Here is a 24333-nt window from a genome sequence, read left to right on the forward strand (position 1 = left end):
CACTTGCAGGCAGGGGTGTGTAGCAAGCCTAGCCTTCTGCCAGTAGTTTGCTGTCCTGTACTTCCTTTCCCTCACTTCCCATATTGCATTACCATGTCTTTGGACCAATCAGCAGGAAGGCAGTATTTGAATGCCTGCCCCTGTGCTATTCCAGAACAATTTAGGCATTCAGAAGCATACTGGCTAAATGGTTAAAAAATATCATACCAGCGTGATTTAACAGCAGAAGGTGCTAGAATGGAGGCCCCTAAGGGCAGTCACTTAGAGTGATGGATATGACGACAACCTGGGGTCTTTACAGTGATAAATCAACAATGTTTTTAATAAAAGTATATTACAAAATTGATGAGACACACAGGTTATTAGACAAGTATAAGTTGTTTGAAAAGTTAGTGCCCCTTTAAAATTAAGGCAGTTGAGAACTTGACTAAATGCATTTAACTTTGCATAGTGGCCGACATTGTATGATAGATTTGTCTCATCTTTTGTCTAACTTTATGCATCCTTTTGGTCGGCATACTTTAGACCAGTATTTACTGCAAAATTACTACAAAAAGACATCCATACCTCTGTGTGTGTCTATGTAAATCTCTTAATCAAAATAAGTAGAATGCTTTGCCTCTTGTCCATAAAAGTAACCCCCTATGATCATGTTATCAATAAGTTAAAAAACAGCATTACTGTCAGTCATGGGGTTAAAGCAAACTTTCTCTCCAGAAGTCTCAAGTCCTTAAATAGATCAATGGCTGCCTGGACTGACAGTAAACTAAATAAAGATTATGTTTCCATTCCCCTACGAAGCACAGAATGTTAAATGAACATTTCAGGATTAACAAAACAAAAACTCTTGTAGAATTTACATTTGATATCCCGTCTCCGCAGTCTAATTTTATCTCACGAAAGCTGAGGGTTTTTTAAGCAGCCATTGCAAGCGTTGACAGATTTGCTGACAGGATGTCATTCGAAATTGGTTTTTCAGGACTTAAAAAAACCCAATCTATCTGTAAACATTTGTATATGTAAAAGTAAAACATACTGAGATGTGCAAAATGTCTATCAAGTTCCTTGTTCTTGGTGCACCAGAAGTTCAATTCTGCGGCCTATACACATCACTAATTATATCAACCTGACATTCACTCCAAGAGCCGTGTGATCCTTGAAAAGGATACCGTAGATGTTGAGCTAAAATTTCCATTTAGTTTGAAAACAGGGAAGGCAGTGGCTATAGGAGGTGCAGAGGTGGCACTTGCACCCAGTTTCTGATGCCTAAGAATATCTTTGTTACATAAGATGATGGCAGTGTTTCAGATAACACATGGTAGGTGGGAGCCCTTGTTACAGATTTTGCATTGCAGCCCAGAAGCTTCAAGTTGCAACTTTGGACCCAGAATATTGACATCTTCAATACTGTAGAATTTCTTCTGCCATTTGAGGGACGGAAATAAAAGTTGTTTTTTGTTTCAATACAATGCTCTGGGAAGTAAAACTTGAGTAAAAACCCACTGCGTGGGATTTCAAAGGCACATTGCTGGGTAAGAGGGTGGATGTCAGCTGGGACATTAGCCTTGGCTGCTAGGTACTACAGGGCACACCAACAAGCCATTTTGCCATGGTCAAAAATACAGGGCTAAGGCAATGTGCTGAACTTTTGTCCAGGTGAATGAACATCTAAGGCTGCCTGTAGACAGCCGGGTCGGATCCTGCTGCGAGAATTCTCACAGCGGGATGCGGACCCGTGCCCCTGCACAGCCCTGCGGCTTACCCACTCCCGGCGTCTCCTCCCGGCGCATGCGCAGGGAGGAGATGGCTCGTCACCACTGACATTTCTGTGCGGGCCTCTGCGAGACCCGTACAGAAATAGAACATGCCACCATTTTTTTTCCGCGTGTGTATTCACGCAGACAAATCACGTCCGTCTGCCTAGGATTGCATTATCTAATGCAATCCTATACAGGTGGGCACGGGCAAAAATTCTGCGGGAAATCGCGCTGCGGAATTTCAGCCTGTGAGCAGGGGGCATAAGAGTATTTTTTTCTGATCAACTATTAATCTAAGGCTGCAGAAAACATATGGTACAATGTCCAAATAATGTTTGCATACTTTTAAGCATTACTAGTTTATATATCTGCTGTTGCCTGGGTTTCCACCCCTACAGAACATTCAAGAAGGCTTTGTTTTAAATTCTTTGGCATGACAGTAGCTACATTTTTGGTCCTATAACAACATTCATATGTTGATCATAGTCCTTGTGAATATCATATAGAAAACCTTCCAGCAACAAATTGTGTTTTCTTACCATCCTTGATACACTGGCTCTGTCTTTCTCTTTTTGAATTCGGTCCTGCTGTTCAGGAGTCTCTGCGGCCCTTGATGTTCTGGCTCTCTTTTTTTTTTTTTTAAAGCTCAGGCCTGATGCTGTTTTGCAGTCTCTGCGGCCTTTGATGTCATGGCTCTTTCCCACTCATTCTCAAGTCGTTGGTCATGTTGTTCACTTGTCTCACTTGATCACTAATTTTACTTTCTTTGTATTGGGATGAACCTGAATAATGGGTTTCCATTTTGTCAAGGTGTTCCAGATACACCACACATAAGCATTATATAACCCATTTGTGATCATTTTCTTTGTAGGTAAAAATGTGTAAAAGTTCACTACTAGAGCATTATTATTTATGAACTTATAATATCATTCATGACTTCAGTACTGTATATATCAACGCCACACCAACAATTCCAAGCAGGAAGATAATAGGAGCAGCAGTCAGGGTGTGACTCCTGATGGTCACGTTAAAAACGAAATTGACATATACGGCATAATAGCTAGCTGACGTGCTACTGCATATAGCAATATGAAGATTAAAAACAGCTCAACTGCAGGTACTGACACTTGTAGGCTCTAAGTCGGCATAAAAATAGACTAATTAGTCCGTGAGGAAGAAAAACTAAACCTATAAACGACATGAACAAACAGTAGATCCAATGGGATGAAATTCTGTTTGAGCCGTCCGGCATCCAGATTCCTTCAGGTTCCCACCAGGTAGTAAATAATCCACCAATTAGATAGAATTGTCTCTCCTCATTAATGAAGTACTGCCAGTTTATGAATGCTGATTGTTTGAGTTTTATGCCTGCATAAATGTAACAATGAATGCTAAGCAAATAAATTATCGCTCGTTGTTCAGTCGCTGGCATTGAAAGATTATCTTTCAGTTTTGCATCAGCCAGTGAACCATAAGCGTTCCATTTAAAAAGGCCTTTATACTGTCAGTACCCACATCTAATTGAGCTGTAATTGTTCTTTATAATGTCAGATGCAGTAACACGTCATCTGGCTTTTTTTTGCTGTATGTGTCTATTTTTAATCCTTTACCTTAAACACATGCCACTTATACCACTAAATTAAAAAACAAGAACAGGGTATTGTCACCATAAACTCTTAATATAGTTTTCAGGAAAACTTTGGGATGGTAGCAAAAGGTAAGGAGCCCAAATCTGTGTGACCTCAGGGTTACAAGCCTAGCGCCTGTAAAAATTCAGGCCAAGACCTTTACAATTACATTTCAATTAGGTCCTACCATGAGCGTCTGCCTGTGGCTTATTCAACAGAGACCACCTACATGTTCTATATATTTTGCTAACAATTTTCAGTGGCAACTAGACTGGACCATAACCAAGCTGAATAAGCGTAGGTCTCTCAGTTCATGGCTCTGACCTTCATAGTGATGCACATCCATCAGTGTTCCTGTGATGGAAACCTCCAAGGAACCATACAATCGCTAGGAAAAACATAAACATCACATATACCCGGAAAAAAAAATACATGACTCACCAACTGGTAAGCTGTGCAAGAGAAACAGAACTTATGATATATGAAAAGCAATGCATAACAGATTGAACACACTGGGGCTCAGGGTTAGCAACCTGCTATTTCTGGACAACTTAATAGAAACCTCAAATTAAAGCGGTTAGAAACTGATGGACTAGCCTAAGGATAGGCCATCAATATCTGATTGGTGGGGGTCCATCGCTTAGGACCCCTGCTGATCAACTGATTGAGAGGGTCTGTAGTGCTTATGTGAGCACCTGAAGCTCTTGTTTTCAATGTTTAGATCTGAGCAGTTTGCAGAGATATCTTCCTTTTAAAGCGACCCTCCAGGCCTGGACAAACAAAGATGGCTGTACCGCTTCTCTGACTAGCTGATGCACACTCTATTAGTATGCGTTGGTAGTCTAAAGACACTACATGCTACTTTGATTGGCCAGTATTGTCCATGTGAGCAGCACTGGTTAATCAAAGCAGGTGTAGTGTCATAGACTAATGATCCATTCTAATATAAATGTGCATCAGGTAGTCAGATAAGTAGTGCGGCCATCTTGTTTGTTCAGGCCTAGAGGGCCGCTTTTCCATTTCTCTGCTCCAAAAATGAGAAATTATGACTGAAAAGCATAACGCATGTGCGAACTCACTTTCACTGTCGAGAACTGGGAATTCCTGGCCCTCAAGCGCCTAATTTGGGAGGGGTCAGCCGTTACCAACAACACCGTGAATTTCGAAGAGGCATGAATGGAGGGTGAAAGGGAGAGACGTATCCACCTTGTTAGGACCCTCTTCCACTTGGAAACAGACGCCCCCACTGCGAAAGAACTTGCGGATCAAGACTACATCTCCATATTCACCTACAGACCCACCGCAAAGCCCCCATACTTGGAAGGTAATCATGCTCGGACACGAGTGATAGCCTAGGATTGCAGTATTCAAAGTCCTATCTGCTACAATATCTTACCAGTTGACCTCATTAATTTTTGCATTATAGTTGACAACCTATTTTTGGGTCAATTTTGTCATGTGCCAGCAATACAGTGTTCATAATGGTATATGCAACCAATATTAAGACATTGATTTGCTACGGGTGATACAGGGAGAATCAACAAAACTTCAATTATCCAAAATTCCCTATAATCCAAAGCGTGATTAAATTATCGTGAAATAGTAAATAGTAGAACTTGAAACCCAAAATATCAAAAAGTTCTGGTAGTACTAGCCTGAGACGATAACTTGTGCACGGCCTAGGATTTCAACTAGCCGGAGGCATTCTAGAGCTTAGAAGAGAACTATCGAAGCAATCTTTTTGTTCAGGCTCCAGAAGACGCACATGTGCCCTCTAGTAAATCCCACCCTTGCAATGTCTCCAGTATTGTTTCAAATTTCATTAAGTAAAATATTCTGTTTCCACTCACACATCTCTTTACAGGATTTCAGATATTACTCCCATTTCAAAAGCTCTGCAAAACTCTGATCTGCCCCAATATACAACATAATAATCTCTGAAAAACAATAGCAAAAAACACTCAGGGAAGAGGTTGAAAGTGGCACACCAGCTTTCATCATATGTCAGCGCTGTTTAATGTTTTCGTTTTTCTACTACAATACAGCCAAAGTATACTTGGCTCCAGGTTCCAAGCTGGCTCTGCAGCTCGTATTGCCAGATGTAGCTAAACATGCCAGCAAAAAACACACACAACTATTTTACTATTTCTTTTTTTTTTTGTTTGTAACGTGCATCAGAAAAAAAAAATGACCTCAGTAGAGCTTTACATGACACATCCTTTCATTTCATATTCCATTATGCATTAAATGTAAAACATATCGGCCGTAATTAAGAGAGAATGTTCTGTGTGTCTTCACTTATGTTGCTACATGTTGATCATATGAAAATAATATACACGTGTATACAAACAGTAGTCATACTCTACACGTTGAGGATAGGGCTGTACCTACGCTCCCTTAGGCCAAGCCCCATGGCGACATTTAGTCGCTTGCAGTTTACGGAAAAATTGTGACGTTCTGTATGGCGCAAAAATCTTGTTGAGTTGTACTTATTGTGATGCCTGGGAAGTTATCCTCTGCCTTGTTTCCTATGGGAGGACACAGAGGTTGCTTTATGGTAATTGTGCGATTTTACAGAGATTCGTGTTCACTCAAATGCCAGCATATAGGCTAAGCTGGTACCACATCACCACATATGCGGATACCCTGAGTGCTGACTGTGGTCTTGCCCAGTTATAGTCCGGACTTTTTTCTAAGAAACAAAGTCATTCATAAGAAAGAGTCCCTAAAACTGCTTCTGTAAGTGGCTATTGAAAAAGCTTAAGGCCCAATGTCCGCGGGCGGATTTTAATTACAAAATCTGCGAGTGTCTCCTGTGCAGGAGATCGGCAGATCTAGAAGCCGATAGGGATGCATTAGCATACGCAGGGCAATTTAATGTATGCAGATGTGATTTTTGTTTCCGGCGTGTGAAATCGCACACGCAGGAGGAAATCACAGCATGCTCCATTTTTCTGCAGATCCCGCAGGGATGGCTTCCATTGAAGTCAATGGAAGTCGTCATATCCGCGGCACAGCCACAGCTGTCATTGTGGCTGCGCCACGGATCCGCGAGAGAGCAGGAGATTCAAAAAAAGAAGAAAATATGGCGCATGTGCGTCCAGACAGGCGTGTAAATGTAATTTCTGGCCTCATGGCTGCGGGCACGGGTGGAAACTGCTGCAGGATTCTATGCTTGGAAACCGTGCGTGCCTGTGGACATGAGGCCTAAAGTGCTTCTATGGCAAAGGACTGTGAGATGCCCCAAATTTTGCTACACAGCACGCCCAAAGGATGACTATTGATTGGCTGAGGCTCCCCAGATGAAAGGACAATTTCTTGCTGCACCACAGGGAAGCACAAGGACTGTAACAGTGCACAGGTGGTGTTGCCGCCATTGATTTCTGCTGCAGGGGAACATTATGTCACCACGATCGAGGCATGCAGCAATTTTTAAATGTGAGCGGAAAATGTACATCGGGCTGCGCTTTCCATAGTTATCCTATGGAAAGCGTTCACTGCGTTACCTGTGTGCGGATTAGCGCCGCGGGTAACACAGTGAAATATCGCCCATGGACAGGAGGCCTCAGGATGGTAAGACGACTGTTACCTGAGAGCGGCATAGACACCGGAGGCAGCAGCCAAGAGAGGAGAGAAGCAACAGTAGCTACTCAGAGGGTACTGTGGTCGCTAGACGGATAGACCAGAAATGACCTACTGCTTGGAGTCGTTTGGAGTTGCCTGGAAAGAGAACAAGCATGTGCTAGAGCCCCAACTAGGTGAAAGTGACGGTGCCCATGCAACAAAACAGTGAGACTGGCCGCAATACCAAATACAAGATGGGCATACCATTACAGACGCAACTAGTTACTCAACAGACCTGTCGTGTAGGAGGGTGCTACACCCCCTCAAAGGGCTTGGACTATTTAGGCCTTATGTCCACGGGGAAAATCAGGCCCGCCGCTGTTTCTTCATGCAGAATCCCGCAGCAGGTCCCTCCTTTCCCGCGGACATGAGGCCTAAAAAGAAGAATTACTCACCTGTCCGAACGCTGCGGATCTGCCCTCCACCGCGGCCGGATCTTCTTTCTTTGGCCCGGCGGATGTGCTCGGCACGCCGCCAGCGTGCCCTGCATATGCGCCGTGCACTTTATTTATTTTTTTAACTCCTGCTCTCCCGTGCCCCAGCGCCGGAGAGCAGACGTTCAGCTGCGGGTGTGCCGCGGATCCGGGCGGCTTCCATAGGCTTCAATAGAAACCTGCGGGAGCCGTCCCCGCAGGAGACCCGCACTAAAATGGAGCATGCTGCGGGTGTTTTCCCGCACACGCAATCCGCACCTCAGGGGAAAATGACATCCGCAGGTATTTAATTACCTGCGGATGTCCAATGCATCCCTATGGGGCGCGGATCACACATGCGGGAGAAACACTGCGGATTTTAAATGTTATTTTGCCATGGACATAAGGCCTTAGTGCTCACAGTGACAAACTGAGATATTAACACAGGGGTGTGAGCCTATGTAATAGAGGTACTTTAAGGGAGTCTATACACGGTATTCAGTTGGACCACATGAATAGTAGTAGTGTTAATCTTTCCAAGGATACCACGTGATCTGCATTTAGGTGTGAATTTGCTTACTCAATTAATCATGTAGTAATGGATACACCTATAGTGCTCCTCAGATCACTTTCTAATTAAAGTGTACCTGTCAGTTACTTTATGCTGCCCCAATGTATCTGAGGTCATGATAAGACAGCAGGAGAGTAAATCCTGATACAATTCCTAACCTAGACAGTCCTGCTGACCTGCCCACACAAAGTGATTGACAGCTTTTCTCTGTATCTGTGTGTGGAGAAAGGCTGTCAATCATCCACTGTGGCATCAGGTAGTTTTTGTGATGCCAACCTTGTCAATATTTAGTGTACATGGCACCGCGGTAACACATTTGAAGAAACCAAGTTCCAAATGCATCTGCACAAATATTTGATGAACTCTCAAACATACAAGAAGTTAATTAAACTAAAGATCGCAGAAACAGGAGACCGTGGTTGAGCAATTCAAGGTTATTCCAGGTTACACCAGGATCTGACCCCAAACTGTATTACAAACCTCAGGGTTGAAGTAACAAGACAATGATTTAACTGGGGACAAAGCTGTGGGATCGCAGTGCTTCATTTCAAAGAACAGCTCCTGAAGAAAATATATCAAGTAAAAAGCCATTTTTGTCCTCTGAGCACCAAGTTATAATTATAAATCCTGCAGCTGAAACCAAAAAGTCCTGTAAACTTTCTTAAACAAAGCATGGCAAGGCAACATCCTAGCTGTGAGTACATTTATGATGGAATTTTTCTGGAATTTCTCATCTTTAGGTTAAAGAAAATCATAGTGAATGACTACCCATCTGTAGGACATCAGGGGTAATGGGTGGGGTTCAAGAAAAACCACTCGGTATTAGTCACAGTGCTCCATAAATACCAACTTCTAATATTTTACGTGTATTGCTTTATGCACTTGCCAGATTCCAAATGAGCCCAGTAAAGAGTAATGTGATCGTTAGGGCATTCTATATAAGCCGTCAGTGCTGCCGGTTCCAACCCCATGGAATTATTACATCAAGAAATAAGCGAATATATTATCAAGTGGCCTTGCTTCAACTCACTGAAAGATATGACCTTTGGTGCACTGAAAATGTGGGGAGAATTAGGAGCAGAAAGCATCTGGGAGGAGTCGCAGATGGCATGTGTGCCTTGGGTTTGCCAGCCCTCTATATACTGTATTTGGTAAAGTTTTCTGCTAGCATAACAAACAGTGTTTCAAAGCAAGAGCTTGTTTCCATGTCGCTCAAACCTTATATGGTCCTGACATTTGTTTGCAATAAAATAACTACATACACATCTATTAAGCCCTGTCCTTTTTGGTTAACTACCGAGAATATTCATATTGGCTTCTGGCTGACGGGATAGAAATAATGACAATTAAAAACACAAGCGACCCCCCGGGCAAACACCTCCATTGTTTCTATGCATCTCCTAATTGAAGCAGAGCTCAGTACAGCAATTGAGGAGAAGCTTCACATTCCAGGACAGGAAGCACGGCAGGGGATCGCACAACGCAGATTACTGCTGTCTAGGAATAGGATAATAGTATAACAGGATAATGCCGGAATAAAAACTCTAAATATAAAGTGAATTAAAATCTTCATATGACGTAGTTCTTAAGATCCAAATATCTGTAAATAAACAAATATATAGCAACAACCCCTTTATGTACAGTGTTTGCCCAGGCTTGCCAATTTTTTAATGCGCCATTACCATCAGATTTAAACCTACAGTTTATATTTTCACACCACTATCTACAGTAAAGCGGTTGTCCCGCCAAAATTTTTAGACACCAATCTAAGATAAGTGTCGACAGAGTAAGATGTACCAAATTTAGTAAGAGGCACAGATTTGGCGCATTCTGTGCCGGCTGTGTGCAACTTTCTGAAATCTAGGGTCCATAATATAACGGATCCTGCACTCTATCCTTTTCATTGTCCAAACAACGGAAATGACTAATGCAAATGTGAAGGCCATTAACCTTTTTTAATGTTCACGGGAATTCAGTGGACTCCACCCATGTTGGCCTGTACTTTGGAGGCTAACTCACTTCATAGGATAACCCCTTAACCCTTTGCAATCCAATTTTGGATTCATGGTTTCCTAGGGTTTTTTCTTCTTTCTGCCATTATGCAACGGCACCATCTGCTGGCTAGAGCCAGTACTGCAGTATGGAGCATGCTGGAGAGGCCCACGACAATAGAGCGGCCAGTAATATACAGCAAGGATACCCTGCCGGACGTATTCCGACATTGGAGCCATACAGCCTTCAATCAGAATGTCTTTAGACGTCAGACAGTGGATTGGAAAGGGTTAAACCCCTAACGTCCTGGTTGGGAAACAGTTCCCTCTCTAGGAGATAAGCGTATGTCCTATGGACAGCACAGGCTCAGAAGCTAAGCCTACGTCATCCACAGTGGAAGCTGGCCATGAATGATAGCCGGCCTCCAGCAGCAACAGCAGCGATCGGCTGCTGGAAATTTAAGCTGGCCAAACAGTCTACTTGCTTTCTACTATCTGGGCCCAAGATGCAGATATAAATATTCCATATTTACCCAGCTGTCTGCTGAAGAGGTATATGAACAACAAAATGTGTTACATTGCTGGTTCTATTTTGCTGGTTCCAAATAAAGCGTCACTGACTTCTGCACACGATTGACCTGACTGTTATCTAAGCTCACAACCGACTAGAAGTCATGCTTATGAATTAACTCACCAAATTGCTTCAGAGGCTGTAACTCCCTGGGGACGCCCTCTCATATCTAGTGGACATGCCCGGTGGTGAGGTCTCTCTGGAGGCAGGTGACTAACCTCATATTCAGAGCCCTGAGCAGACCATTCCCCCTCTCTCCCTCCCCTTGTCTCCTGTCACTCGGGATCAATAATCAACAGGATAAAATTTTGCAGTTCATCTGTATGGCTGCTAGAATATACATTGCCTCTCAATGGCTCTCACCCACCGTTTTAATTAACCCAATTGTAGCTAGAGTTTCAAGAATAATGCTATAAGAAAAACGGTCGGTCACAAGAGAAGACAAAATGGAGATATTCCTAAAAACTTGGCAGCCATGGTGTGATTCCCTGGATATACGTGGACTGCCTAGAGTACTCAATATGGGATAGAAAAAAAAAAGAAAAACATTACTGACATAAGTTGTCCTTTACAGTACCTGTATAATAATTATGTTACTCCTTTTTTTTTTTTGCAAGACATCACCATAAAGCAGACTTTCCAAATGGTTTAAGGGCCATGTTGAAATTTCAAGCTTTAAGGGTTTTTCTGCAGCTATAATATCTATCCTTAGGATAGGCCATCAATATCAGATTCGTGGGGTCCAATGCCGGACACCCCAGCTGATCAGCTGTTTGAAAGGGCTGCTTGTGTGCCAGAAATAACACAGCTCTGTACACAATGTAGTGGCCTAGACTGGTATTGCAGCTCTCTTGTATTCACTTGAATGGGAATGAGCTTGTAGTACCAGCTGAGTGGTGAGCCCCCACTGGTCTGTTGTTGAGGACCTCTCCTGAGGATAAGTCATCAATGTACAACAGGCAAACGCCTTCATGGGTTGTACAGTTTTCATGTGATAACATTTCCAATTAATTCATTTACACACACCCTGGAACTTACAGTACAGTATGCCTCTGAAAATGCAGGCTGTCATCTATGTTCATATTAGATGAAAGAACCCCTTGGACCATCATGTCTATTGTTCTGGGGTACGTGTAGTAACCAGTTTCCTGCAGGAACTCAATGGACCTACCTACTTATAAGTACACTGCATAAAGAAGCACAGTGGTCTAAAGAAGAAATGACTGTTTATGCTTCCCATGTGATTTTAGTTGATGCTATGTAACTGGAAAAAACAAAGGAAGCTGCAGAAATGCGGCATAACAATAGGGCTTTTTATAGGACATGAACATTTAATTTAGGAGATTGACATACAAACCAGGGACACGGTAACACAAAAAAAGAATAGAACAGAGTCTGCCTGTAAAACCGCAAAGAAGGAAAGAAAGTCATGCGTGTTCTCTAAGGACAAGTGGCAGCAGAGTTATAACAATATTCCATAGCAGATCAGTGCAACTGTACAAATATTCACTACAACAACCCAGATGTACATATTAAGTAGAACTCTACCAATTTAGCATTGTCTGCTTTTTGCAAAGTACTTGCGTAATTCTATTAGATTATAGATTGTCACCCAAAACTTAAAACCGATAAATGATATATCAGAAAAATAGCGGCACTCCAACCTATTCGTTATCCAATTAGATAGGTGGTAAATGTTGGCTTTGGTAGGGGCCTGACTGCTTGGAGCTTCTCTGATACTCTGAAAGATGAGCTTGAGTGGAGTGGTGGTCAAGCATGCGCCCTGCTGCTCCATTTAAAGTCTACAGCATATAAACTAGTGAACACTGTGCTGCATGTGGAAGAAACCACAAGTATATACTGCAGGGACACTAAATGTGGCAGGGGAAAAGGAGGGCAGAGAGCACACCATATGTAATGACTTGTCATATATCATTTGTATATAAATATACGGTGAAGACAAGGACATGGAGTCATGCTGCCACCAATTGAAGGTGTATTTACACAGGCGATTTTCGCACACGATTTCTCTACATAGTGAGATGCACAGAAATTGCACGGAAAAAGAACCGTATTGTTTTTAATGGATGCATTTACATATGCAATTTTTCGCTTGCAGAGCAGCGAGAAGATGTGATGCAGCATGTCCTATTTTTGGGCAATTCTGTTGAAGAATCTCCCATTCTTCCCTATAAGAGCAAAAGAAAAAAAAATCCCATCGTGCTTGCATGTACATGTGAGTTTCCTGCAATTGCTTTGTGATATGTTTTGCTCCCATAGAATATATTGGTCAGTTCTCATGCTCATTTTTCACGAACATGAAAAGCGCAAGTGCGATGCGGTACTAAAACAGGACATTGTTTAATAGCGCAATAAAATTATTTAGATACAGGAGGCTGTATTGTGATAGTGCGTTTAGTATTTTTAGTGATTTGCAGCAGATTTTGTTACAGATCTGCATATTTCACCTTTTCAATTGCAGCGCCGCTACACATACAGGTACAGAGTGGAAGATGCTGCTTCGACCTGTAGTGGTGGCGCTTATAACTGAAGCTCCCATTGATTTTAATCAGAGATGTGCCTGCAATTTCAGACACCGGCCACTAACAGGAGTTGGAGCAGTAGCTTCTGCTCCATACCTGTATGTTGCAGCGCTGATGGTGGGCACCCAATCACAGGATCGTCTGGGGTCCGGAGTGGCGGACCCCAGCTGTTCAACTATTGATAACCGATCCTGAGAATAGGTAATCAATAGTATTTCCCTGGAAAACCTCTTTAACAAGCATCTCCCTTAAAAATATTCTTTGGAGTCTCAGTTACTAAGGTGTGCTCATGGTTGGAAATTGATGTAGAACCATGCAATGATAATGCAGAGTCTTATTTAGTTTACATCCCTGTCAAGATCATCTGTTAAGAACACATTTGCAGTTTGGAATGACTACAAAACCAAGGGTTAAGTCTGCCATGTCTTACCTCAGTGTCCATATTTGTTGGTTCAAATCCGACCATGTTCGCTTGTAGCAGCTGTTGCAAGAGTTGTACTTGAGCCACACTTAGGAAGAAGTCCAAGCTTGTGGTAATATTCACTTCCAAGGAATGGCCACACACTAAAATATCCTGAGGTGAAAAGGTAGATCTCATGTCATTCGTGTTTACTTGAGCTCATGGGACCAAAGTAAGCTCAGAAATATCCGTGTCTAACTTAACTTAAATCAAATGCACCTGAAATACCTACATGCGGGTGCCAAATTCTTCTAACAGATTATTTTCATTTGTAATCAATACGTAGGTTCCGCTGCTGAGCAGTCAGACATGTCAGAAATGCAGCAATCACATATACGTAGGAGAACCGCTACAAACACCGCGTGAAGCTGCAAGGTTAACATAACATATACACTGATGCAAGGCAGGAGACAACCAGGCAAAAACAGCTTCATGTAAAGAGCTGAGGACTATGGCTTATTTGGGTTCAGGGAGGTATGTGACCATATAGGACACCCAGCGCTCCATAAACATTAGTGGGGTAACCAGGGCTTTTAGTGTTGTAGACTATACTGTATGTGATGAGATTTGTGAAGAAAAGAGAAAAATCTATAATACATGGTGCAAAAACGGTTTTTTATAAATTTTGGTTACATATAACGTATTGAATAACTTTTATTCATTGTTATTGCCGCAGGGAAGTGATATAAAAGCAATTTCACAGTTTCTTGCCATTCATTTTGTAGCACTCACAGTGAGGTATAAACATTATGTTACCTTTATTCTAGGGGTCATTAGAATTATAACACCATGAAATTTATAGAGCTTTTATTCTGTTTTACACCTTTTTTTTTTTGCAAAAATACTTTTTTTTTTGTGTGGCACCACATTCCAGGACCAGAGCATTTGTTATTTTTTAGTCCACAGAGCTTGCTTTTTGAGAGACAACTTGTAGTTTTTATTGGTACCATTTTGAAGTATATACAATTTTTTATTCCTATTTTAGGGTAAGTGAGGTTAGAGAAAAATGTCAAAATTAGCCATTTTCTGATAGTTTTCTTTTTTTACTGAATTTACCATACTGGATAGATAATGTAATAGTTTGTATTACAGGTTGCTATGTATGTGGCAACACTGATTATATGTAGTTTTTTCAGTTCTTTTTATTTTTTCAATATTGATAGCCTTGTGTAAGGGGAAAAAAGTTTACATTTTTTTTCTGCAAAAAACATTTAGAAGACACTGTCAGCAATGTCTGTAGAATCTGTGAAGTAAAACGGTGTAGAGGAGTGATTAGATGAGCAAGTCCTCATCATTTCACTCTTTCTGGGGAAAAAAAAACACATGCGACAATCAGGGAATGAATATGTTCCCCTATTAACTGGGGAGGCAGGGATTACCATAAACCATGAACAAAAATTCATGTCACCCACCTTTGGGACAGGGAGATAGGAGAATCACAGCTCTTTCCTACTGTCCCCTGCCCCCCTCTCTCTCCTCTACAGACATTGACTGAAATTAAAGCTGTAAATTCAGTATTCCCAACCTCACTTCAAATTACTGTACTTCTACGTCGTTTAACTTCACAGATGCTGTACAACCAGAAGAGTGATTGGATGAGCAATTCCACATCATCTCACTTCTTTTCTGGGAAAAAAACCCATGTGACAATCAGGGAACAAATATGTTCTCTTAATTACTGCAGAGGGGCTGGGGGGGTTACCTTAAACAAAAATTCATGTCACCCTTCCTTGGGACAGGGAGATAGGCAGGAGAATCACAGCTCTTGTTTGATGCAGGTTTGTCTCCTGTCCCCCTCCCTCTCTCTTGTACACACAGTGACAGAAATTACAGCTGTAAATTCAGTATTCCCGACCTCACTTCAAATGGCTTTACCTCTGGTTCAATCTGGGCTACTGACATGCTTGGTGTCATTTTAAGGGCAAGAATCTTAGCTTTAGGCCTCATGTGCATTGGGGAAAATCAGGCCCGCCGCGGATTCTTCATGGAGAATCCGTAGCGGGTCCCTCCTGTCCCGCGGACATGAGGCCAAAAAATAAGAATAAACTCACCTCTCCGGACGCTGCGGTTCTTCCTTCCTTCCTGGCCAGATCTTCTTTCTTCGGGCCAGCGGATGTGCTCGGCATGCCGGCAGTGTGCAGCGCACATCCGCCGGACCGAAGAAAGAAGATCCGGACGGGAAGGAAGGGAGACCTGCAGCATCCAGAACTGGTGAGTTTTAATTCTGGTGCGGGTGTTCCGCGGATCCGGACGGCTTCGGGAGCCATCCCCGCGGGAGATCCGCACTAAAATGGAGCATGTCTGGATTTTTTCCCGCACGCAGATCCGCGCCTGAAGGGAAAAATAACATCCGCAGGTATATAACTACCTGAGGGTGTCCAATGCATCCCTAGGGGAGCGCGGATCCGTGTACGGGAAAAAAGCGGGGGATTTTAACCCCGTGGACATGAGGCCTTAAAATGCACTAAAGGGGTGGCAGTAGACTTGATAGAACCAAAGATACAGCTGTTTAAAGTGAAACAAGCTCTGTTCATTCAAAACTGTAATGTCCTATTCCTGCAAAAACAACAGAACTCAACGGAAACTGCTGGGGAAGAGGAGGTTAAAGGTTTCATTCATGTCCCCATTTTTAGAACTGTCTGTATCCATGTTAAAAGACAACAAACAAACACAGTGTAGTTTGATTCTGCAGTCACACTTCTCTATTTACCTGACTTCTTGCTAATCGACTAAATGTTTGCTTAGAAGTAGTAAATGACAGATAGAAGACAGTGTGACTGCAGGATTGGTCTGCAGTGGGTTTGTAGTCCGTTACTCTAGACCAGTGTTTCCCAACTCCAGTCCTCAGGGATCCCCAACAGGTCATGTTTTCAGGATTTCCTCAGTGTTGCACAGATGATGTAATTATTGTCGGCACCTCAGACATTTCCACAGCTGTTCTTACTATAGGATATCCTGAAAACATGACCTGTTCGGGTGCCTTGAGGACCGGAGTTGGAAAACACTGATCTAGATACATATAAATCTCTGTAGAAGTTAGACATAAGAAAAGGGTTGTGAAACTTTAATAAAGACTAATAGCAAAGTTTAATCTAAACTATATGTTTATTGTTAGTTTTAGATGCAACGGTAAAAAAAATTGCTGAGTAGGTGGACATTTGCTTTAAATGGTCACTAACTTTTCAAACAACCTGTATTTATGTGATAGGCAATGGGATAACTTGCAAAAGTGCAATTTACTTATTTACCTAAAATGATGTTTGTGTACTGAAAAATCAGTGCTGGCCACTAAGGGTCTCCCTTCCTCCTAACTTGCTGTCCAATGCCTGCTGTTAAATGATATCTCTGTTACAGGAAGCAGCAGAACATAAAGTGTAGTAGGCGGATGAATCACTGTTCTAACGGTCTATGGGAGCAGAGGGGAGGGGAAGGAGGATGGAGAGAAGGAGACACACATAAATGTGTGTAGAGCTAAACGGTGAGTTATTTACTACTACTGATTCACATCTACACTGCTCAGTACTACTCTACACTGTCCTACATGATGATGTGATTTGTGTGTGTGTGTTACAGAGATGAAAATCGCTTTATAGAGTCCATAGAAGACAGCATATCAGCTAAGTCTTCTCCCATCAGTCCAGAGAGAATTAGAGAGCCAATGCAACTCAGAGTTACGGGAAATACCAAGTAATACTAAAGAGTCAAAACGCAAATTGATGGGATAGCATAGATTCCCTGGGTAAAAATAAGTTTGTCATGTACTAAAACAAAAATATAAACCAAATACTCAGCCATAATGTTGGTCTTTCTCATACAGATTAGTTTTTTGTCAGATTATCCTTTTCTTTTGATGTTAGTTCTCAAAAAATGTATTATTGCCAAGTTATACTTTTAAGTGAAACTCACTGGATGAGCTCGAGGATATCCTAAGATTGTCTTAAAAAAAATCCCAATACACAGTATAATAATCCTATATTATATTCAATAGTAATGGGTTCTCACCTCAGTATGCAGACTGTCAAGGGATACTTTACTGAAGATTATTGCTGGTGCAGCGGTAACTCGCACTGTGAAGTCTGTTAGAATTGGGCTCAGGATTGCTCGCCGTTCTTGATGTCTTCTTATACTGAAGAGGAATAAAGTGCATTAATACACAGTATTCAGAGTAGCTGCACATGGGTGTATTAGTTGTCGATGCAGAAATGGAAAATCCATACCGCAACACAGTACAGGAAGATATGATTTTAACAAGTCTCACGTACACACTGCAGATATTTGCTGCATGTGAAATGTGGATTTCGAAATCCAGAGTATGTTCATTCTTTTTGAGGATTTTCACTCCAGATTTCATTCTCTGTTGATTTTCCACCCCATTCTCCCCCAGTGGGTTGTGTGAGTGGATATGCCATAAATGTCTGATATTTTCTGATCGCATATCTGGGACTTGCATGTATCTCAAGAATGGGGATCCCCGACACATTGTTATGGCCACTTAGGCAATGCATTACATTGCTTACATAATTCCCATTCACTTCCATGGGAGTTTTAGAAACCGCATAAAACGTCATTCATCTAATTGTGTAATCCCAACCACTGGTAGCGTATGTGCTGGTATTCTCATTTGAATCATGTTTTGCTAAAATGGGAATACCAGATTAAACTTAAAGGGATATTTTGGCATTTTACAGTAATGCTCTCTTTTTAGGATTCCAAACTTGGACCACAAAAGAAGCACTGGTCCGCAGTACTCAATGTCCATGCCCATGTGTCTGGTACTGCTCCAGCGCTGGCTGCAGGTTTGGTAGGTACTAGAGATGAGCAAACGTACTCGGTAAGGGCGATTTCGCAATCGAGCACCGCGATTTTCGAGTACTTCACTACTCGGGTGAAAAGTACTCGGGTGCGCTGTGGGGCGGGGGGTTGCAGCGGGGAACAGGGGGGAGCCCTCTCTCTCTTCCTCTCCCCCCCCCCCACTCCCCACTGCAACCCCCCGCTCACCCACAGCGCACCCGAGTACTTTTCACCCGAGTAGTGAAGTACTCGAAAATCGCGGTGCTCGATTGAGAAATCGCCCTTACCGAGTACGTTCGCTCATCTCTAGTAGGTACAACAATGGACAGCCACACTTTGCCTGCAGTGGCCACTGCAGGTCAAATGTGGAATTAAACGACATCCAATAAAATGAATGAGCAAGCATGTAATACATCTAGCGACCCAGAGGAAGGGGTCAGCCAATAGATGGGGATCCTGAGCAGGGGATGTCACATCTATAATGTCTGTATACTCTAAGAGGGAATATGAACAACCGTTGTCCTAATGGGACATCCCCTTTAATGCGCCTTAATGATACGCAAGCATTCCTTTGTGTATAAGACATCTGAAAAAAGATATTATATAGTTACAATCTTAGAAATAATAAAAAAGACAAATGACAGAAGCGCAGTTTGTGATCTGGACTCAGTACAAAGCGATTTGATTTCATATGTATCTGAACATGTTTTCTCAAAGTTTATAAGTGAGTGAAGGTGGTTTGGAAAGCGTGCCGTGCCAAGTCTCCTCAGACATAATGCTTGTAGGATGAAAATCTAAGTGGAAATGGAGACAAAGAAAAATCTCATGATAAAATATTCCAAGCCAACAGAAGATAAAAGAGACAACGTTATTAATATTACGAGGAAAGAATTCCATCCCCACCATAAATTATATGATCGTCTGCTAAATGAAAACCTCACTGCATGTATTATGTGGAAGGAGGATTATATGTACAAGGAGAGCAGGTGCAACCAGACGTACCAACACTCAATCAGCGTTGTATGATCACTGGAATGGAAACCTCTTATAAAACATGCAATGTTAATAAATACAATAAATAACTGTCTCTGCGTAGTATGGGGCAGATTTTCTTCTTTTTGATCCTATTCTGTGTTGGCTTTGAATGTACTACCACTAGATGGAGCATGTCATGTACTCAATACACCGCAGTCATCTAAGTAGTTACCAGTGCATATAGCTTGAAGAAGCTCCGTCTGTTGACTTAACATGTGTAAAAACAGAAAACATGACAATTATATTAAACACTAGTAATAAAGCCTGCTGTGCGAAAAAATACATGCTATTGCTCATTTCTTTCACTTTTCATGAAACAAAACGAGGAAAAGTGAGACAAAACAGATGTTAGTTCTTCTGTTGTTGAACACAGGCTGAAGTTGAGCAAAGCGTGGGTGAAGAAAGACGGTAGTGGAAGAGTAGAAGGGGAAGAGAGGGACAGAGTAGAAAACTCTCACAGATCGGTGAAGAACAGGTTGTGTTACATCTTCTTCTATAGGCAGTGTTCAAACACAGTGGAAATGCTGCAGATTTTCCGTAGCGGAAACACCGTATGTTATAGTATCAGCAGAGTGGATGGGATTTCAGAAAATCTCACCCCCTGCTGTGGATCTGCATGTCAATTAAAGCTGCGGATTTTCAGTCTGGATTTCACTTCTTCAAATGAGGGGATGATATCTGCATCAAAACCCACCGTGTTGAATGTGGATTTTGACATAGACTTTCGTATGTTGCAGAATTTCACGGAAGATTTCACCTCTTGAATATTGTATGTGTAAGCCATATAAAATCTGTGTGTTGCATACAAATTTTGATGCATATTTTCTTAAAAAGCGAGTCATCGCCACCAATACATGTTACCTTTTATACACTCATTGGCAAAAAAATAAATCACCAAGGAGTTGTTGAAATCAAACTTTGTCTGTGTGAATGCATATAATGATATACCGTATATTTTGCTCTACAAGACGAACTTTTCTTCCCCCCAAAGTGAAGGGGAAGGGCCATTGTTTCTTGTAGAGCGAATGTACGGGTTGTTCGCGCGCTTGTGCGAACAATCAGGCAAGAAACTCACGATCAGTAAGGAGAGTAGTTTTCTCTTCTTTGCACTGCCGCCCGCACGTACCGCTGATTGGTGGTGAGCGCCGGCAGGTACTGTTGCTGCTCCCCCACCTGCACTAATTGGCTTCTTGCCTTCCTTCTGCTGTATGGAAGCACTGCTGTGACACGGAGCGCCAGTCTTTCAGAACTCTGCTGCGGCTTCTGCTCCGCCGCTCACTATTATCCCCTGCACTGTCCCTGGGTGAGCTCAAAATATTTTTTTCCTATTTTCCGCCTCTAAAACAGGCATGCGTCTTATCGTCCGATGTGTCTTATAAGGCGAAAAATACGGTATGTAAATAATTACAATATTCGAGTGGAAAGATAAGTTTATTGGGGAAACCTGTACAATTCAAAGGAGACTCTACTCTGTTAGGCCGCCTCTAGCCTGGATACATGGTGAGATACGGTCGGTCATGGACGCATACAGGCTCTGTATGTTATTCTGTGGAAAATTTGCCAACAGATGTTGCAACTGAGCCTCCAGATCGTGCATACCCATAGGCTGCCAAAGATGGCGTTCCCGAGAGTCCTAATACATGTACTATTGTTGATAAATCAGGCGACCGGGCTGGCCATCGAAATGTGGCAATGTTGTGCAGACCTTCCTGTGACACCCTTGCTGTGTGCGGCCGAGCATTATCCTGATGGAAAATGACTCCTGGAAGCCCTGCCATGAGAGGAACACATGTGGCTGCAGGATGTTTTGAACATATCGCTGAGCAGCGAGTTTCCCTCAATCACTAATGGGGATGACCGACTGTTGTATGCGATGGCCCCCCAGATCATCACACCAGCAGTTTGGGCAGTGTGTCAGACAGCAAAAGTAGGATTGAAGTTCTCGCTATGAGGCCTTCATACTCAAACACGACCGTTGTTGGCTCCCAAACAGAACCTAGATTTCTCGCTAACGTTGATACGGTTACAGTCCGTAGATTAAATAGTTCCCGTCAGTAGTAGTCCAGGTCTCTCATTTACACGCGGTGTTAATGGAATGACAAGTAATGTGACACCAAATTGCCTTCTGCCAAGCGCTTGCCAAATTGTTGGATCTACTCATGCTTGTCAGTGGATCATAGGATCCTCTATACTGGTGGTCTGAATGTGGTTTCTTAGCCTTTTGTGTGTGCCCCAATATACCCACTTCTCCCAACAGCTTGGTCAGAAGAGCCTCTAGACTCTTGGAGTACAATTCGTTGAAAATAACATCCTGCTTCTCTCATTCTCATGTGCACCATCTTAACATCTTAACCCCCCTCTTAACTGGGCAAAATGTCTTTGAGTGCATCTTGGAGGTACGTCTAACAGTCAACCATCTCTCAACAAACGTTACACTACACAAAAGTAGGCTTTGAGAGCCTTTTATGGGGCAACGGGAAAAGCACTTCTACAGCCTCTGGTGGCAAGACCTAATGTCTAATCAGACCACAACTGTAATCATTTACATATTTTCCAAAGATGTAACTGCATGCTGAGTTTTGCAGCAATCTGACATCTGGGTGCATTATTTTTTTGTGAATGTGTGTATATTAGGATATATAAGGATAAGCAAGTGGTGCATGTGCTTTTAAGAAAGATATTTTTTAAAAATTCAAAATGAACACCCTGAAATAGCTAAAGGAGATACATGAATGCATGAATGAAAATAGTTCTGGTATGTTGTCCTACTCCAGCATCACAGTCTCATCTCTAGTCAAGCGGGAAAAAAACCCTTTTTCCTTTAGGTTTTGAGCAAGTTCTTAGGAGGTTAAATAGATCTTCAAACATATGCAACCAATGAGAGGGAGCAGAGCTGACAGCCGGGTACAACGCAACCTTATCACCCACAAGCGATTGAGAATGAACATAACCCTAGGCATATTATACATCTGCATCTCTCTCATTTCAGATGGAGAAAAGTATTAAAAATTAGGGACTGGAAACAATTCCAACAGCTTATACCCCAAACAGCATAATACCAAAGTCACAGCTGTTGCTTGGGCTACTTTGGACAAAGAGCGAATAAAAGGGTGTGGAGAAAACCGAACAGGGAGCTGTCGTTCCTTGCTCCTTTATAGGGATCTAAAGTATGACATGGCCAATTACAAGAGTGCATTACTGTTCTGCGCTGACAGAGCCCATCTGTTGGATGTATTTTCGGATATTTGCAATTTAATTCAGGCCAGCAGCTATTTCTTTGAAACAACTGGAATTGGCAGGACAGGAGCACTTCATGCTCGTCAGTGTTCTTGCTGATGTCGGAGGAAGAGATCACTGTCTGGTCGCTCTTAGGAAAGAACTAGAAAGAGAGATGAGTTATTGCCTGATGACCTCTGAATCTCCCGTCTACTACAGATATGGGAGCTAAGGCTGAAGATTTAGTGCAGGGTGAAAGGAATATATACATTTATAGACTTTTTACAAATTATCACAAATCCATTAATATGGGCTGTTTTGTGTTAAAATCTATTAAATCTTCCACCAAATTGCTTATGAAAAATGTATGGCTTCCATGGAAGAAATGGGCACAAATTACAAAGTTTTTGTATGTTCTAGCAGATCACTGAAGAAAATGTTTGATTAGATTATAAGGAAAAGTGTACAAACTGGCAGTTTAATAAAGACTTTAGCCTACAGTGGAGGGATAGTACATGGTCCTTTGTACCTCTTGGCCCCATTACTTAAACAGAAGGTGAAAAGAGATGTTTTTCCAATCACCTTTAAATTGTTAGCCAATATTGTGGCACCCGCTTTAGTTCACTCCTTTCATTGGTAAGGGGTATGTACATATATGGCCCCCTCTTTCCTTAGATCCTAGGAAAGACCCAAGTATTTCAGTAATGCAGAATTTGCAGCCCGTATTACCATTCTGTGCTGTTCCAAACCATCTGGATACAGAAATGCTTGTCTGAGTGAGGATGTTCAAATGTAGTTTACATATCAGAGACAAGAGGAGTAGAACACAGCTCATGAGCAAAGATGGGCAAGTACTAAAGGTTCCCACATACAGTAGATCAGGGGAATGGGGAGCCTTGACCGCACCAGAAAGGAGCGTATAATGTATAGATGTGGCTATGTGATTCTCTGCATTATAAGAGTTGTGAACTACCGGGCTGTTACAATACCCTACAGAGACTCGCATGCATGCATGGTCTCTTGACAGGGAAAACGGACCCCCAATCTTTTGACAGATGGGAGTCCTGGAAGTGGAATCAGACATTTGTGGCATATATTTCTGATATGTCATAAAAGAGTCAGATGGCGATAGCCCTTTAGGTTTTATTGTAGTTATTGGGAATGTTTCAATATGACAATGTGGCCCTTAGACCAGAAAATGTTATAAATCCCAACCAAAACCCATCTGCTCATGCAACCCCTTTGTGTGCTAGACCTGTTTTGGTATTCATTTTTGTTAATACAGCATCACAGGAACATAAACCGGCAGAAATATACCATCACACGAACACTGCACTAACCACAACAATCAGGGTAATAAACATATTGTGATACTATAGTCGACTGCTGCAAAAGGTAATTCACCGAGACAGTGTATTTCTTTTGTTATGTCAAAACTAAGTCACCGAAAAAGAAATTCAATTAAAATTACTAACTTTATTAAATATTGCTTAAAAACACCAATTTGGGACAGACTCACACATATACGTAAGGTGAGATGGGAGTCTAGTTAATAGATGGAAACCAGAAATCCTTATACCTCATAACCCAAGCCTCGTGACTACACTTCGTTACGAGTACCACATATTTACCCAACCGACATAGGTATTGGTGCGATATGTGGAAAAACCCCAACACCGCAATAGCGCAGTAATGTCACCGGATTTGGAAGGCACTTCCTTTTTATGGTCTGA

General features: G+C 42.1%; 1 protein-coding gene across 1 annotated transcript in view; it reads right to left on the minus strand.

The window, feature by feature from the left end:
* The window catches only part of VPS13B (vacuolar protein sorting 13 homolog B), a 968736-nt gene that overhangs the window by 316418 nt on the left and 627985 nt on the right, over nucleotides 1-24333 (minus strand). Inside the window, exons 32-33 of the mRNA XM_066578394.1 lie at nucleotides 17561-17684; nucleotides 13529-13672 (exon numbers count right to left, since the gene is read on the minus strand). Coding sequence (XP_066434491.1) covers nucleotides 13529-13672; nucleotides 17561-17684 — 268 coding nt within the window. The remainder of the gene's footprint in view (nucleotides 1-13528; nucleotides 13673-17560; nucleotides 17685-24333) is intronic.

This window comes from Eleutherodactylus coqui, chromosome 9, assembly GCF_035609145.1.
Source record: "Eleutherodactylus coqui strain aEleCoq1 chromosome 9, aEleCoq1.hap1, whole genome shotgun sequence".
NCBI classification, from domain to species: Eukaryota; Metazoa; Chordata; class Amphibia; order Anura; family Eleutherodactylidae; genus Eleutherodactylus; species Eleutherodactylus coqui.